This window comes from Struthio camelus, chromosome 1 (genome assembly GCF_040807025.1).
Source record: "Struthio camelus isolate bStrCam1 chromosome 1, bStrCam1.hap1, whole genome shotgun sequence".
Classification (NCBI taxonomy): Eukaryota; Metazoa; Chordata; class Aves; order Struthioniformes; family Struthionidae; genus Struthio; species Struthio camelus.
In genome coordinates, this window is record NC_090942.1 from 90587293 (window position 1) to 90602504 (window position 15212).

The 15212-nt window shown below is 50.5% G+C and overlaps 2 protein-coding genes across 3 annotated transcripts; both read right to left on the minus strand.

Moving 5' to 3' along the window:
* Positions 1 to 147: 147 nt before the first annotated feature.
* On the minus strand, positions 148 to 8127 carry LRRC23 (leucine rich repeat containing 23). 2 transcript variants are annotated; one of them, XM_068956781.1, is made up of 8 exons: positions 6940 to 8127; positions 5370 to 5497; positions 5137 to 5249; positions 3974 to 4227; positions 3750 to 3880; positions 1539 to 1723; positions 777 to 999; positions 148 to 523 (listed from the first exon to the last, which is right to left on the minus strand). In XM_068956781.1, exons 1-8 carry the CDS (start codon positions 7043 to 7045, stop codon positions 485 to 487), a joined length of 1179 nt encoding a protein of 392 aa, XP_068812882.1. In that variant the 5' UTR covers positions 7046 to 8127; the 3' UTR covers positions 148 to 484. The 2 variants fall into 2 exon arrangements, with proteins under 2 accessions (XP_068812882.1, XP_009683423.1); XM_009685128.2 differs by having other exon boundaries at positions 1587 to 1723; positions 6940 to 8122.
* Positions 8128 to 11225: 3098 nt separating this feature from the next.
* On the minus strand, positions 11226 to 14555 carry TPI1 (triosephosphate isomerase 1). Its single transcript, XM_068957060.1, has 7 exons — positions 14313 to 14555; positions 13025 to 13148; positions 12846 to 12930; positions 12566 to 12698; positions 12282 to 12367; positions 12056 to 12143; positions 11226 to 11788 (listed from the first exon to the last, which is right to left on the minus strand). The coding sequence occupies exons 1-7, from the start codon at positions 14422 to 14424 to the stop codon at positions 11670 to 11672; spliced, it is 747 nt and encodes a 248-aa protein (XP_068813161.1). The 5' UTR covers positions 14425 to 14555; the 3' UTR covers positions 11226 to 11669.
* Between the last annotated feature and the right edge of the window lie 657 nt (positions 14556 to 15212).

The following is a 15212-nucleotide window of genomic DNA, read 5'->3' on the forward strand; positions in this document are numbered from 1 at the left end:
GAGTCAGGATTTAGCAAAGCTTTGCAAACAGCACGTAGAGGATGGAGAGAGAAAGAGAGAGAGACAGACAGGGGATAGACAGAGACAGATGAGGGTGAGAGAGCCAGGGAATAGGAGTGGGTGTGCAGGATAAACAATTCCAGTCACTCCAGGCTCATTAATTATTTTTATTCAAATCAGAAAATCTTGCAGGAGTTTTGGGAGCCATAAATAAAACCACACAACCTACAACTCTCCCCTTTTCCTCAGGGGCCTACTGAGAGTACAGTGTCTGTGCAGTGACTGCAAGAGCCCTGCAGTTCCTCAGGATAGCTTCCAGGACCAGGGTGGGTAACCCTCCTCTTTTCTCCAGGCAAAAAGGTGAAGGTGGGTCTGGCACATGCAGAGACCTGGAGCTCTTGCTTTCCCTGCCACACACATGCCAGCAGTGGGAGGACATCTCCAGATCATGAGGGGCTCTGTGAATATGTGGTAAAACCAAGGGTCACTCAGTCACATCACTGTCAGCAGATTCCTCCATTTCCTGAAGAAGAAAAGAGGAAGAAGTTAAATGACTCCATGCCCCACTTTTTTTCTTCTCTCTCTCACTTCTGCTAGCAGGGTTGGGAATGGCAGTGAGGTTGTAATGCTGGGCTGTATCTGTCACAGGCCCCTCTGCCCTTGCAGCTGGCTTCCCTCAGCCTTTTCCTCCTGTAATCTAGAAGAAGAGATTCTTGACTGACAAGTTTGACCTCTCTCTTTCCCTCACTTTCTTCTTCTCCCTGTGCCATTCTCACCTGTTCTTCCTCCTGCCTTTTCTGCCGGATTTTGTTCGCCTCTGCCCGCTCATCTTCCTCGAAGAATTCTTTGTCAAGGCGCTCCAAGTGTGGCAGCAGGACCAGGACCTCCACCCGGTAATCAGCTTCATCAGAGCATGGATTGTCCAACAGCACCAGTGCCCGCAGCATGGGGAGCACCTGTAGCTTTGCCACCTCCTGAAGGCTACTGATCCCATTGCTCCTGAAGAGGAGGGAGCACAGTGGGCAGGGAGAGAGAGGTACATATAAGTAGCAAGGTCTCTTCAGAACAGCAAGCTGACAACATAGACAAAGCAAAACTTAGCAACATGACAGACCATAGACCTTAGACCACGGACCTGTGATAGACCACAGATCTGTATGGAGCTCCCTAAACTGAGGGTCAAAAGGACACTTCCTCTGGATTTCTCTGTGCTTAAAGAATCCATTGACTTATCTGGTATAGCCATACACCTGTATGGCAAATGCCTAGAAGAAAAGTATACTTATGTTCATGGCCAGGACAATGAGAAAGTGGAGAGGGATCCAAAGGAGTTTTGGCAAGGAATAAAAAGTATGAGGTGGGGTCTGAGAGTGACTGGAGGGGTAGATCTCTTCCAAGAGGCCCACAAAAAGTCCTGGCTGTGATACCCCTAGACAACTGAACCCTGGACACAAGGGCTGTAAAGACCAACCCATTCCTATCAGGGTTTCAACTCCCAAAGAAACCAGAAAATCCTAAAGACCCAAATGGAAATGCACCTTGATGAGGGGAGTTTCTGATCCTGCCACAGAGCAGGGAGGACCCACCGTAGATTGAGGTACTGCAGACACTTCATGCTACTACAGAATCCATCCAGGGTTTCAAGCTGGTTTTCACGCAGGTGCAGAGTTGTGAGCTGTCCTAGGCCCTCAAGGCCTTCAAGGCTGCTAATGGCATTCTGGGCCTGGGCACCAGGGAGGCAGGAAGAAAGAAGGAAAAGGAGGGAGACACAGGGGAGGGGAAGAAATTATTTCTGATCTTCAAAGCTCTTTCTACCATTCAGACTCCCTATCACCCCTAATGCAGCCTTCTCTGAAGTAGGGTATGGCACATATGTAATACTGCAAGAAGGAGGCTACATGGCAGTAAAGAACAGGACAGCCAGAAGCCAGCATGGCTGGAGTGAAAACCACAGAGGAAATCTTAGAGATGGAGGATGGAATACCTTGAAAATGTGATTACAAGTCTAGGCTGTGCACCTTGGCTCAGGATATTCCATGCCTATTAGACTCACAGATTTAGATGGAGAAGGACCTCTGGAGGTCTCTAGCCCAACACCCTGCTCACAAGGTTAACTCCAAAGCTAGATCAGGTTGTTCAGGACCTAGCCAGAAAGAGTTCTAAATATTCAGGTTCAAGGACCAAAAGTTTTCTGAAAAAGGTTCTTGTAGCATCACTCGGTGATTGAGACAAAACCACCCCAGATGAATAATGCCTAACAGTCTCTAGTTATGATGGGACATGCCATGATCAAGACTAACTAGAGCATGCACTCTTAAGTCACCTACTCTACTGCCAGCCCAGCATCACCTTCCACAGTCGTGTCTAGTCTGAGTCCTTAAGGCCTCAGAGAGAAACAGTATGGAGAGGAAAGCATGGGTCTGAGCATAAAACAAGTGTGTTCAAGGAATGGATCATCAGCTCTTCTCAACTACATTGCCCATGTAGTCCAGGGATCTTCCAGTGTCAGCTGCTTTTCTTGTGGGGGAAACCTCTACCAGGAATTTTCCTCTTCTTCTCCTCTAGGCTGATCTAAAAGCAGGTTGGATGTTCTTGAAAGAGGTGGCAGAAGGATGGGGGTTGTTTGTTTGTTTGTTTAATTTTAAGCATTTCCTGGTATAATCCTTGTTATCCATCCATAAGCATACCTTCTTGCAACAAATCTGACAATCTTGTGGAAGGAAGAACATTGTTCTATCAGTTTGAGATTCTGCATTATTGAATTGAATTCACTTCAGTGTGATTTGAGTTATGAGATGGAGAAACCTGGTTCTTAAATTTGTCAATAGATTCATGGAAAGAATTAGGCTGCAAAGGACCTCTAGAGGTCTCTTGTCCAACTCCCACCTCCACTCACAGCAGTGCTAAAGGCTCTGGCCCTGCAAGCACCAACAGGATAATGCAGAATTGATTTTTTTCAGGGATTTTTTTCTTTCTAAATCAACATCCGTTGTGACTCCTTTAATTAAATGACTGCATCATCACGTTACCTTACATACCAGTTCTTCACATAGATGTGAGACCACCATCTCTTATAGAAAACTATGAGAGATGCACAATATGCACACAATATGAGTGCACAATAGTGCACAAGAGCATGCACAATATGTTGCACGTTGTTCCTTCCCCACCACTTGCATACCTCACCTTGTTCTAGCTAGCTTTTGTCACCACTACTGCATGAAGAACAGGAAATAACACAGCCCCACTAACAGCAGGATCCTTATCCTCAAACTGATACTGTCTGAAATGCCACACCGTACACAACCAGCTCCTAGTTTTCCTGCTGGTGAGTGTAGCTTTATTAATGCTAAATTTCACCTGCAACTGTCATATATTAACCAAATTTGATTCAGTTCCTTTAAATCAGCCTTTGAATTCCTATTGCATGAGTGCCTTGAAGACTGTCCTTGCAGCATCTGCTTCAACTTCCTATGGCTCAATTAATACTGTAATCTTTATACAAAAACTACTACTCCCTTTGCACCATCTGAGCAGACAGTGTAGAAGGATCTGCCCCAAAGAAGTGATTTTGTCTCTTTAGTTCTCTGAAATTTGTTCATCGCTCAGGCTGAGAAGACTGGTCAGAGCAGGCTAGCATGGAAATTATGCTGCTTTGAGGGGGACAACATCTCCCCTCCTCCCACTGACTGAATGCGCCAGGCTCTGCAGCATCTCTGTCCCGCTCCCTGAGCTGGCTGATCCCTTACCAGATATAGGTTCTTGAGCTTGGGAAGGTTTAGCCCTGCTGTGCTCTCTAGCTTGTTTCCTCGCAGCTCCAGGATATGCAGGCTGAACAATTGTCCTTGACTCAGGCCCAGCGCTGTCTTGATTTTATTTCCTGAGTGCCAGAGAAGGAAGGAGTGAGAGAGTTAATCCCACCCAAAGAGCGCTTCCTACGTACACAAGAATGGAGAGAGGTGGTCTGTATCACCTTTAAGGCTGAGGTTGGCTAAGCGGGGGTGGGTAATGCCCTCTATATCCTTGATACGGTTGTGAGCAAGGCTGATGATCTGGAGGTAGGGCAGTTCCTGCATGCAGGCACTGGTAAGCAGATTCCCATCCACCTTCAGCCAAAGCAGGTGAGTTAGGCTGCTCAGCGGAGACAAGTCTCGCAGCTTGTTCTCTGACAAATCCACATACCGCAGGTGAATGTAGCGTTGGAGGAGGCTGATGTCTGTCAAGTGCCTATGGGAAAGAGGAGGTAAATAAAACACCCCTCATGCTCCTCTCCTGTCACTGCCTTTCAGTTTGCCCTTTACCACTGCCAGAGGAAGGGCATTCTTCTCTCCCCCTTCTCTTCTGTCCTGGAAAACTTTGCTAGAGAGAAGGATGGAAAAGGCAAGCAATAGGGAAAGGCTGAATATTTTGTAAACAAGGCTGAATGCTAAGGGGAGACCTTCTTTCCTGGGACAGGAAGTACTTCTTCCCACTGAACTGTAACGGTCAGGAGAGAGCAGAACCAAAGTAGAAAAGAGGCTCAACTTGGGAAATGGGTCTGCTACACAGTAGTGGTAATACCAAGGACTGTATGGAAGTACTTTCCTAGCAGGAAAGGGCCAGTTTAGATACCTAGAAGACTGGTTAAAGACAGTCTTACTGAGGCCTGTTAGGTCTAGGTTTATTTGGGTGTGCTGATGGGCTGAGGCTCCCTCCAAACTATCCCTGCATGGTGCTTACAGGTACAGAAGTTAAAGCTGAGCAGTTATCAGGCGAGATGCTCAGTGGATATTCCTAGAGATGAGTTTGGGGAGGTCACCCTGTTCAGGTCCCCCCTAGGGTACCACAGCCTAGAGGAACAGACACATTAGGATCCCCTCAGTCTTCGGGAATGCTGATGCTCCCAGGAGCGTGCATGGCTATGGCTACGGCGTAGGGGGTCCCTAGCTCAGGGCTGGTGATGGAGAGGCTATCCTGAGACACAGACTGGAAATGAGGCAGCCAGAGAAAGTGCCCTAGAAATGCTCCTGCACCACGAGGCCATCACCAGTGATCAGGAGCCTGATGGTGCAGCTGCTTAGAGCAGGGGGTCCACGACTACACAGATCGTGGCGAGGAGGAAGACTCCTTCTCCTGGAGTATGGTTTGCACACTCACTTCTTCTTCGCTTCAAACTTCACATAGGCGTGAGCCAGACCATTGCCAGTTTTACACAAGAGAGAGAGGCCCTCCTTCAGGATCTCCTCTGTCAGGGGACACGGGACCAGGACCTGCAAGAGAGGGCGAGAGAGCAAAACACAAACGCTTGAAACGACAGTTGGAGGAGATGCCAAGGGCCAATCGCCCCCATCCCTCCCAGCCCAGCACGTGGGCTTGCCTGCCTCCCTCACCTGTTCCTCCTCCTGCTTCAAGGGCACCTTCTCTTCCTCATCCTCCTCTTCCTCCCCCTCCTGTCCCAGAACATCGTACTCGCCGTCCTGCTCTTCGTCCATCGTCTTCACGAACTCCCGCTCCCGACCTGCAGCGAAGCCTCACTGGAGGGGGCCCCCTCCGGGCTGAGCCCCACCACCCCACCGGCGCCACTCGGCTCCCGACCCGCGCCAGCGCCGGGCCGGGCCGGGCCGGGCCGCCCGCCCCGCGCCGCGGCGCCCGCGCACCGCTGCCATGGAAACGGGGGAGGTGGCGGCAGCCGCAGCAACGGCCACAGCAACGGCCGCTGAGCGGCCGCTGCCGGGAAGGGGCCTGGGGCGGGCGGCCCGAGGCGAGGGCGAGGGCGAGGGCGAGCTTTGGGGGACCGGCGAGGCGGAGGGAGAGGCCGCGCAGCGCCGCCGGGTCCCCCCCAGGGGTGGGCAGCTCAGGGCAGGTGGAAAAGCCCCTGAAGGTCGCTCCGCCGGTCTCCCTGCATCCAGGCCACAATGAGCACCCTGAGGCCATTGCACAGATGTCTCTCCACCCGCTCCTGAAACTTCTAGGACAAGTGCTTAGTTTGCTGCTAGCTAGGAAAAAGGTGTTCCTAATATCTTCCTGATATTGTCTTCGCTACGATTTTTATTGTTTATTCCTTCTTCCGCCTTTGGCGAATGTACAAAACAGTTGCTTGCTCCTTTCTTACATGTATCAGAAGACGCTTAACGCATCCTCGGATCCTTCGTTTTCTTCAGCTGCACAAATCTAATTCTCAGATTTTCCTCAAAGATCTTTTTTTTCCCCTCTTGCTAGTGTTATCCTTCAGAGCCTCTCCACCAAAATTAAGTAGCTTCCTGCTGCCCCAAGGGGGCGAACATGAAATATAGAGTATCAGCTCTGAGTAAAGCAAAAAAAAAAAAAAAACAAAACCCAACCAACCAACCAAAAAAGACTTCCCATATTTTACCGATTGTGTTCCAGTTAATACATCCCAGAATGACCTCTCCATTTTCTGCAGCAACATGAACATTGCCAGTTTGCATTTTCCTGGTGATCCAAGGTACTTGCAGTTTCTTTTTTTGCCATCCTGCAGGCAATATTCCTCCAAGTTTGATAGCTGCCTTTAGCTTGCTGCTCTAACTGCAATGGCTTGTCATTTTGGGTATTGAATTCCATTTGTAAAATTCAGAGCCTGTCTCTCCTTTACCAGAATCATTTTGTGGTCTTATCCTACTGTCCTAAGTGCTCCCAGACTGTCCCAGCTTGGTAACATCCCTATGAGTTATGAGCATATTCAGAGAATCGTAGGATAATTTAGGTGGGAAGGGACCTCTGGATGTCACCTGGTCCAACCACCTGCTCCAAATGGGGCCAACTTCAAAGTTAGATCAAGGCGGTGTTCATTCAAGTTTTGAATATCTCTAAGGAAACATAATCCCCCTGGTAAATTCTTAATTAAAACATCGAGTAGAATTAGACTTGGGTTCTGTGTGAAACCTCACATGAAGTGATCTCCCAGATGGTAGGAAGCAGCTCTGGAGCATCATTTCCTACCCTGTGATGTATCTTCTCCATGCAGACAAACCGCCGAGCTGGGGACCTCAAGAGTGCTGGACACAAGGCCCAGCAGGCTTTGACAGCAGGGCTGAGCAGCCGCCATGCCTGCAGCACTGCACACGGGTGGCTGTGCCCCAGGATCACCGTGGGGCACCCTTCCGGCTCCGTGTTTATAGGTTAGGAAATGTGCATGACAAGTCTAAGCTCTACTCAGAGTCGATGACCGCCAGCATTTTTGTGCCTGCTACCAAAGTACAAGGCCCTGTTTCTGTTCTCTCCAGTGCACTTTGCTCTTTTGCAGCCCCTGGGTAATGCCTCTCTTAGATAAGCTCCACGCTGGCGTGCTGCCTCTCTGCATCCGCTGATCTAAACAGAGCGCAACACGCTACTGTCAGGCATTGAGTCCCATGCTTTTGCAGCTCATGCATCAGCTGTCCCTCTCACCACAAAGTTCTCCTGTGCTCAGGGCCATGTCAACAGCTTATTACCAGTGTTTGCCATGGTCTTTTCCCCCTTCCTTCCCCTATCACTGGTTGACTCCCCAACTATGATTCCTTCCCCTGTGCTCCACTGACCCCATTTGAATTCACTCCCCAGTCATTAACCTGCACATCATGTGGTTTTCCTGTCATATCGCTAGGAAAAAAAAACATGCAGAAAGCATTCTAGCTGTTCTCTTGTCTATGTTTTCTAATGCTTTAAAGACTCCTTCAGAGAATCCTCAGAATTGGTGCTGAAATATAAGTTGATCACATGCTTTCTTTCCATTCCTGTATCTTTCCTTTATGCTGAAGAATGGACAGAAGGAAGATATATGTACTTGTATGCACGTGTGCTTTATATGATCTTACAACAGGGACATATGGCTCTATTGTCTTGTTTCTGGCTGACCAAAGAACTTGGTGGGAACGAGATAAATTTTGCAGGGCAACCCAAATCATTAAAGGAGAGAATTTTTATTTGGAATACATAAAAACACCCCCAAAATCTGACTATACTGATCATTAAGGAGGATCCTATTTAAGATCCAATCCCTGCAATTCTCCAGTGCCAATCTGACAGCATTTCCACTGCACAGAGCTGTGATCCTTCCAGAAAGCATTTGGCAAAAACAGGAAAACCAAGACATGGCATTCCTGCTGATGCAGAAGCTACTTTGCATGAGTTTATTCCTCACTAAATACAACCTTTAATGCTTCTGTATTCACCTTAAAGCGTCAAAATCAAGGTTCAGCTCCCATCTGTTTTTCCTATGTAGGTCACTTTTCTGGACTCTTGCCTAGCTCTTTAGGCAGGGCTGAGCAGGAGCGGGAGCTGACAGTGGAGTCGCAGCCTGAGACTAAGCCCTGTGCCTTGCTAGAGAAGGGAATTGTAGCTGATTTAGCTTCAGCTTAGCATAAGTCTGACTCTTGCTTCGCATAAGTGCCTAAAGTAGATGAAGCCTGCAGGCCTCAAGGCAGAACTGTCAATGAACTCGAGAGACATTGCTGGTGATGTAACTGCAAAACCAGCTAATGAGGATACAAAACCAGCTAATGAGGATATAAAACAGGATGCAGGAGACAAATGGGATGCGCCTGGGTTGTGGTTGACCTTCAAGGAGATAAGGGACTATGAAAGACAAGGACATGGCAGCCAGCCTGGGATGTAGTCCAGGACCTGTCAGAAGGAGAGAGACACCAATCAGGAGAGAGACCACCGACTCAGTAAAGAAGACTGGAGGAGACCTTCACTGGCAGGCAGGGAAATAAGAATCTAAAGGGTATAATTACCCCAGAATTTCTTTGTTTGGGGTCTCTCTCCAGAGGCACCCAGCTCAAGCTGTTGCTTCGCTGTACCATCATTTAAATAAATAATTAATTTTGTTGCTATACTTGTGTGAGACTCTGCTCCTCGGAAACCTAGGGTTGAACTATTTCCGCAACAGCCTGATCCTTCCTACCCACTCCTGGCAGCTTTAGGCACAGTCCATGACCCTACTGTGTCACCACTGCTCTACTCATGTGACCCCAGTGCTGTGAGGGACTGAGAAAAAGAAAGCCTTACTTCTTTCGTGCAAGCCATAGGATCTTTGTTTTCGCCTTTGAAATGTGCTCTTCTCCACATCCAGGCACATAGAGCTAATAGCTGTCATCCCCACACTGCAGATGGGCTCTTTTCTTTCTCATGCTGTCGCGTGTCTTCCCCTGTTTGATCAGCTTTCTTCTGTTATGAGATGCACCCAAAAATTATATTCATATAACTAGGGATCACAGCCACTACTGGATAATACTGTGTTTCATAACAAGTGTTACCCCACAATGTCACATGACAGTTTGACTCATGGCCAGTTTTTAACATCATTTTTGCCTGGGCTTGTATAGCTAACAAGAACATCCCTTTCTTTCCTTGCTGTCCAGCATTGGCACAAGGCAGTACATTGCCTTCCTCCCCTAGATGCTCTTGCAGTGGATGTGATGAGAGCGTTTGCTGCGTGGTTGCCCCACAACAAGTCGTGTGTGTTGTTCCTGACTGTCACGCTACAAAAGCAAAACCTTTCCCAGAGAGCAAAACAAGGGAAAGGACCAAGTCAGTGGGGCGGTGGCTAGCTTCGCCAGCGTCCCAGAATTGTGCCCAAGGCTCATGAAATCTCTGGCCACCGAGTATTCACCTAAACAGCAGGGAGGCCCCGGATGCTAGATCTGCTACTCAGAGCAGTCCGCGGGACGGCTGAAGCGGCCGCGGGTGCCGGGCTGGGCGGGGCTGCGGGCGCGGAGCTGGGCGCCGGCGGGCCGGCAGGGAGCGCTCCAGGACCGCCAGCCGCCTGCCAGCCGGCCGCCGCAGCACGCCCCAGTTTCCGTCGGGAAGGAAACGAGGGAGCAAAGCAGAAAACGAGAAAAAAAGATGGGAGTTTTCTGCATCGAGACAGGTGGTTTTTTCTCATTCGCTTTGCCGGGGGCACAGGCCTTAGCCTTCAACTGGAACAGGAGGCCTAGCAGCCCAGAGACCTGCCCACTCCCTGAGTGGGGAGCTCTTAGCCAGCTCTAGTTCTCTAGAGGAGCTGGGTCCTCTTACTCCTTTCTCCACCTCCCTTCCTAGCTGTAAGAGATGAATTCATTTATCAGCACTTCTACATCCAACACATGCTCGCTGTAAGTCGAGCTTCTAGTGTAAGTCACTTCTAGTAACCACTGACCTCTGGTACTAGTCTTCCCCAGCTGCCCTGCTTTCACTTTTGGCTCTGAGCCCCCAGACAGGAAGCTGTATTAGCTGACAATGCCAGAGAGGGCAAAAGAATTAAATGCTTAGAGCTGCCACAAAGTAGAGCCAGGTGAGACATCAAAGGCTACTTTAAGAGGGCAGCCCATTAGAAATCAGATTGGTGCTTTGAATGAGAACTCAGCATAGCAGATTTCTTAAGACTTTTCCTCCTTTGTTCCTCACCTGTTTACATTTGGACCACCCCTCAACCAGCCTTTCTTCCCTTGGGTGATACTGGCAGTGCAATACACTCTGATACTTGCAGTGTCAGAGGAAGAACATGCCAGAAGAACTGTAAAAGGAAGTACTACAGAGGGAAAGCATGAAATGAGAGTCTCTCAGATGTGCAGTAAGAAACTGGAGTCCCCCTTTCACATGCTCTACTCTATACTAGAGCACTGTCCATGGACTCCCAAGGACATACAGCCTTAGGGCCAAGCTCCCCCACTGCAGCTCTTGCATTTTCTTCATCCCTAGTGCTGTCTCCAGTGACTAGGAAAAAAGATTTAGTCTTACTTTCACATCTATCAACACATGGCTGTAAACAGGTAGAGAGCAAAGCCTCAGCAAATGGCCTAGAAACCTTTTTCTCTGTGGAAAGGGTGAGCTACTCTGCTCCGCATTTAATGGACAGCAAAGTCAATTGTCAGTTCTCGCAGGCAAAGAGACCATGGACAAGCACATTATCGAGCCTACCAGGAAAGATCAGCTTGCTAGTAACAGAAGAGCTAAGTACTCCAGCAACTACTGGAATACAGCAATCCACGCAAATCACCATCCCAGCCAACGCTACTGCAGCAGCAACTTATCAACCCAGAGCCCAAAGATAAGCTGTAACAAGAGAGAAGAAACATGCTTGTGGGGTGCCACAGACACAACCTATGATGGCAAGATGCAGGTTGTACTTAGGCAACAACTGTTAGGTGGATAGAACTCAGCAGCATACTGCTCTCTGCAACCAGCTCTACTAGGAAGAGGGAGATACTCGAGTTCTGCTGTACATTTCTTGTCCCCAGCCCCTCCTGAGGAAAATACATGACACATTCTTTTGTTCATTCCATTTATTATTCAGTATGGGACACAGCAGAGGTAGGATGTCTCACAAGGGTCTAAGCTGATAAGGTCCTTGCTGATGGGCCTGAAGGATGAAGCAGCCTTCTCTCCCTGCAGTACTGCAGGGAAAGGGGGAGGCAATGGCCAGATTGACTGTGAGCTCTAATAGGTCAACAGGATGAGTATGGGCATCTGAGGATTTTGCCAATTCAGGCTGCAGGCTGTCAAGACTCTGCTGGGACAGGCTCCCACCAACAGAGCTCCAACATGGTGATGGGGGTTAGCAGCACAGCTAGAACAATGACCGTGGAGGGGAAAAGCCTCAGAGGAGGCCTCTGTACTGACAGGTGTGCAGTATAAGGTTCCTTGTTGCTTCTGTTTCTTGCTCCTAATCACAAGGAACTCCTTGCGACTCCAAGGGACTCCAGGCTGCTTTAGTGTTTTGCATTAATAATATCCACAAACTCTGGCTTGAGAGAAGCTCCACCAACAAGGAATCCATCCACATCATGCTGAGAAGCCAGCTCCTTACAGTTGCTGCCAGTGACCGAACCTAAGCAGGAAGCAATATTTTAAGGCCAGTCCTAGATAAAAATGGGGACAGGACAGAGGTAAAACTCACAAGATACTAGCCCTGTCTTACTCTGCAGATAGAGACTGATGCGCCTGTCTCCCATTCACCCCAACAAGCTAGTACGTGGTTCTTCATGCTCTGCCAGTCTCAAGTTTCCTTATCAGCAGAGCAGACAGTGCTGAACAATTGTTGCAACAAACAGAAACAGCGCTTCCTGCACTAGAAAGGGGCATCAGATTCATTTACCTCCATAGATAATCCTAGTTGACTGAGCAACAGCATCAGAGACGTGGCTTTTGAGCCATCCCCTCAGCTTCTCATGAACTTCCTGAGCCTGTGATGGAACAAAAAGTCTGAGGGCTGAGCCGTTCTCTGTACAATACCCTTCCAGAGAGAATTGTCTTGTTCCATCTTCAAGGAGATGGATCTCTTTGGTGGGAACGGTCAGTTGGCCACCCACTCAACATCATACCTGTTGGGGAGTTGCAGTTTTACCAGTACCAATAGCCCACACTGGCTCATAGGCAAGAACCACTTTACTCCAGTCCTTCACGTTATCTGGAAAAGAGAGAGGGTTTAAGGTAAGCACAGTGCCCCATGCTGAAAAAGACAGAGCTTTCTGAAACATGCAGGATTGTTAGTAACATGGTCATTACTATTGCTGCAAGCATTCAGACACATCTGTAGCCTTTTGCAGAGACCAGGAACAGACCATTAAAGCCACAATGCCAAAAAGTGCCCATTTTCTTCCCTTACCAGCAATAGCTTTGGTCTGTTCAAAAACCACTTTCTCCGTTATGCCGGCTTCTCTCTCATCCAGCTTCTCTCCAATGCAAGCAATGACACCAAGGCCTTCAGCGAGAGCATGAGCCACCTTCTGCCCAATCAACTGGGAATGCAGAAGAACCACACACACACACACAAGATGACCGACAGTCCAGCCCATTCTTGCACTCTTCTTTCCCGCCACTGCTCACCCTCCAGCCTACATACGAATATCTGAACTGGGCCATCTCTCTATCCTAGGGTCACTCACCTCATCAGACTCTCCAAAAACATGCCTCCGCTCTGAGTGGCCCAGAATCACCCACGCAGCTCCAATGTCTTTAATCATTGCTGGGCTGGGGAGAAAGGAAATAATGGTATTGGCTTATACCTCCAGGGGAAATTCACTTTCCAAAAGCACCCTGGCTTTGCTCTTCCTTTTGGGCTTACCTGATCTCTCCTGTGAAAGCTCCTTTTGGTACCTTGTAACAGTTCTGTGCTGCAACCCCAATCTTTGCATCAAGCTTCTGACGGGCAAAGTCAAGGTAGATAGAAGGGGCTCCACAAACCACCTCTGGAAAGCAGAAAAAAGTTAACCTTGACAAAGTATACAGGCAGGAACTGCACCCAACCACTGACCCTGAAGCTCAGCACTAAGGCATCATTTTTCTCTTCCCCAGTCCTAGGAAGACTTAGCCTGCCTGCCTGCCTGCCCTTACTGACATTTTGGGGATCCTCTGCAGCAGCAGAGATATTCCTGCTCTCAGTTATCTGATGACTCAATAGCAGGGAGAAAACCCTTTTCTAGTAGCCATATAGGTGAGATCAGGCAGACAGCCAGGCCCCTAAGCTAGTTCACACAGGTCCATTGGAAACAATCCAGCTGAGAAACTGGACAAGAATCCTGCTCTGTTGCTGAGGCTTCATTGAACTGGGCAAGAAGAGGGCAGCATCAGGTTACATCTGGGATTATAACTGGGTCTAGCAGCAAGTAACAGCCTTGTAGCCTCCCAGGCTAGCATAGCTCTAGAGTGACCTCAGTTGAAATACTGTACTCTGCACTCCTTGATCCCAGGCATCAGATAAGCTCAAGAGTATGGGGGTGGATGTTGGAGAAGACCTGCAGAAACGCTAACGAGCTGGGGGGCAGGGGAGGGGGTAAGGTCAAGAGAGAGAAGCAGAATCTTAGGGAGATAAGTGGTCAGAGCCTTACACCACCCAGCTTGGCAGAGCCACAGCACCACTGCACACATGGACACGAGACTCGCAAGCACTGCTTGATGGCAGGCACCAACAAGGAAGTTCCCCAGAAGTGGCCTGAGACAGCACTGAAGGGGCTCCCTGCCACAGGGAGGGCTGCGAGAGGCCCCGTTCGCAGGAGCCAGGGCCCCGCACGGCACTGGCGACGGGCTCCTCCCGGGGGCCGCGGCGTGCCCTGATGGGCCCAGCCGGGACCCCGGCGCCGCGTGTCGGCCGCTCGGGGCGGCAGCTGCCGGGGCGCATCCGGCACCGCAGAGCGGCGCTGCCCTTTAGCGGCCCAGGGTCCGGTTTCGCGGGTATTTTTGGCCCCACCACCGGGTTATATTTAGGCCCCGTCCCCTCGCCGGCCTTTGACATTTTGCGGCCCCCCACCACCAGGCCCCACCGGGCAGGGCCGGGCCGGGCCGTGGCGGGGCGCCCATCGGCCCGGGCGCGCCGCCTCCCGCGGTACGTGCGCGACGTGCGGCCGCGCCCTCACCGGTGTCGGCGGAGAGCTTGGCGCCGTTCAGCGTGTGGATGAGCTCGCCCAGACTCTTCTTATCACCGTTCATCTTCCAGTTGCCCCCCACGAAGAACTTCCTGGGCGCCATGGCGGGAAGCGGACCGGTACCGGCGGAGAGACGAAGGTCAGCAGCAGCGCGCAGCCCCCGCCGCGCCCGCTTTTATAGGCCGGCTGTGCGGGCGGCCCCGCCCTGCCGCCCGCAGGCCCCGCCCCCCGCCCCGCCGCGCCGGGCCGGGCACGGCGCCGCAGTGCGCGCGCGGGCTCGCGCCGGGGAGCCCGCGCGGCGCGCTCCCGCCGCCGGGGCGCAGGCAGGGGCAGCTCCCACCCCCGTGCTAGCAGCGTGTCCGCGGGCGCTGCTGCTGGTCCTGGGGCCCGGAACAAACTCCCCCTTCTCAGCCTCTTGCTCAGCGATGTACAGAGACGGGAGGCCCTGCTCTGCCGCAGGGCATAAACATAAAAGGCCTCTGTCCCTGCTCAGTGGGGCATGCAGTGAGACAGCACGAGGCCAAGAAAGGGAGTGGGAGGTGCAGGACTGCACTGTAAAGGAAGAGAAATATATAACCCGGGACACGTACAGGATACGGCCATGCTGATCGCTAAAACATGTAAGGCCCTGCCACTTTTCTAATGTCGCAGCTTCAGATCATAGCAGCTTTCATTTCTAAAAGGAAATATGAAATCAGTCACTTTCCTACAGTATTTTGACACTTGAGGAAAAACGCATTAGGCCTACCAGCAGTAGCACAGAGGGAACCGGGACAGAAGGTGACCCCCAGCAGCACGTCACCCACGGCCAGCAGCTCTTTGATTGCAGGGATTATGTATTTAGTCCTCACTACAGCACTCAAAAGCAGACATAGCAGGGATGGAAGGGGG

Coding starts and splice junctions, on each gene's coding strand:
- TPI1 (XM_068957060.1), bottom strand. CDS start 14,424: ATGGCGCCCAGGAAGTTCTTCGTGGGGGGCAACTGGAAGATGAACGGT. Junction 12,931..13,024: donor GCTTTCACAGGAGAGATCAG/GTAAGCCCAAAA, acceptor CTTTCTCCCCAG/CCCAGCAATGATTAAAGACA. Junction 12,699..12,845: donor TTTTTGGAGAGTCTGATGAG/GTGAGTGACCCT, acceptor CTGCATTCCCAG/TTGATTGGGCAGAAGGTGGC.
- LRRC23 (XM_068956781.1), bottom strand. CDS start 7,045: ATGGCGGCTGCTCAGCCCTGCTGTCAAAGCCTGCTGGGCCTTGTGTCC. Junction 3,881..3,973: donor AGCCAACCTCAGCCTTAAAG/GTGATACAGACC, acceptor TCTGGCACTCAG/GAAATAAAATCAAGACAGCG. Junction 1,724..3,749: donor AGCTCAAGAACCTATATCTG/GTAAGGGATCAG, acceptor CCTGGTGCCCAG/GCCCAGAATGCCATTAGCAG.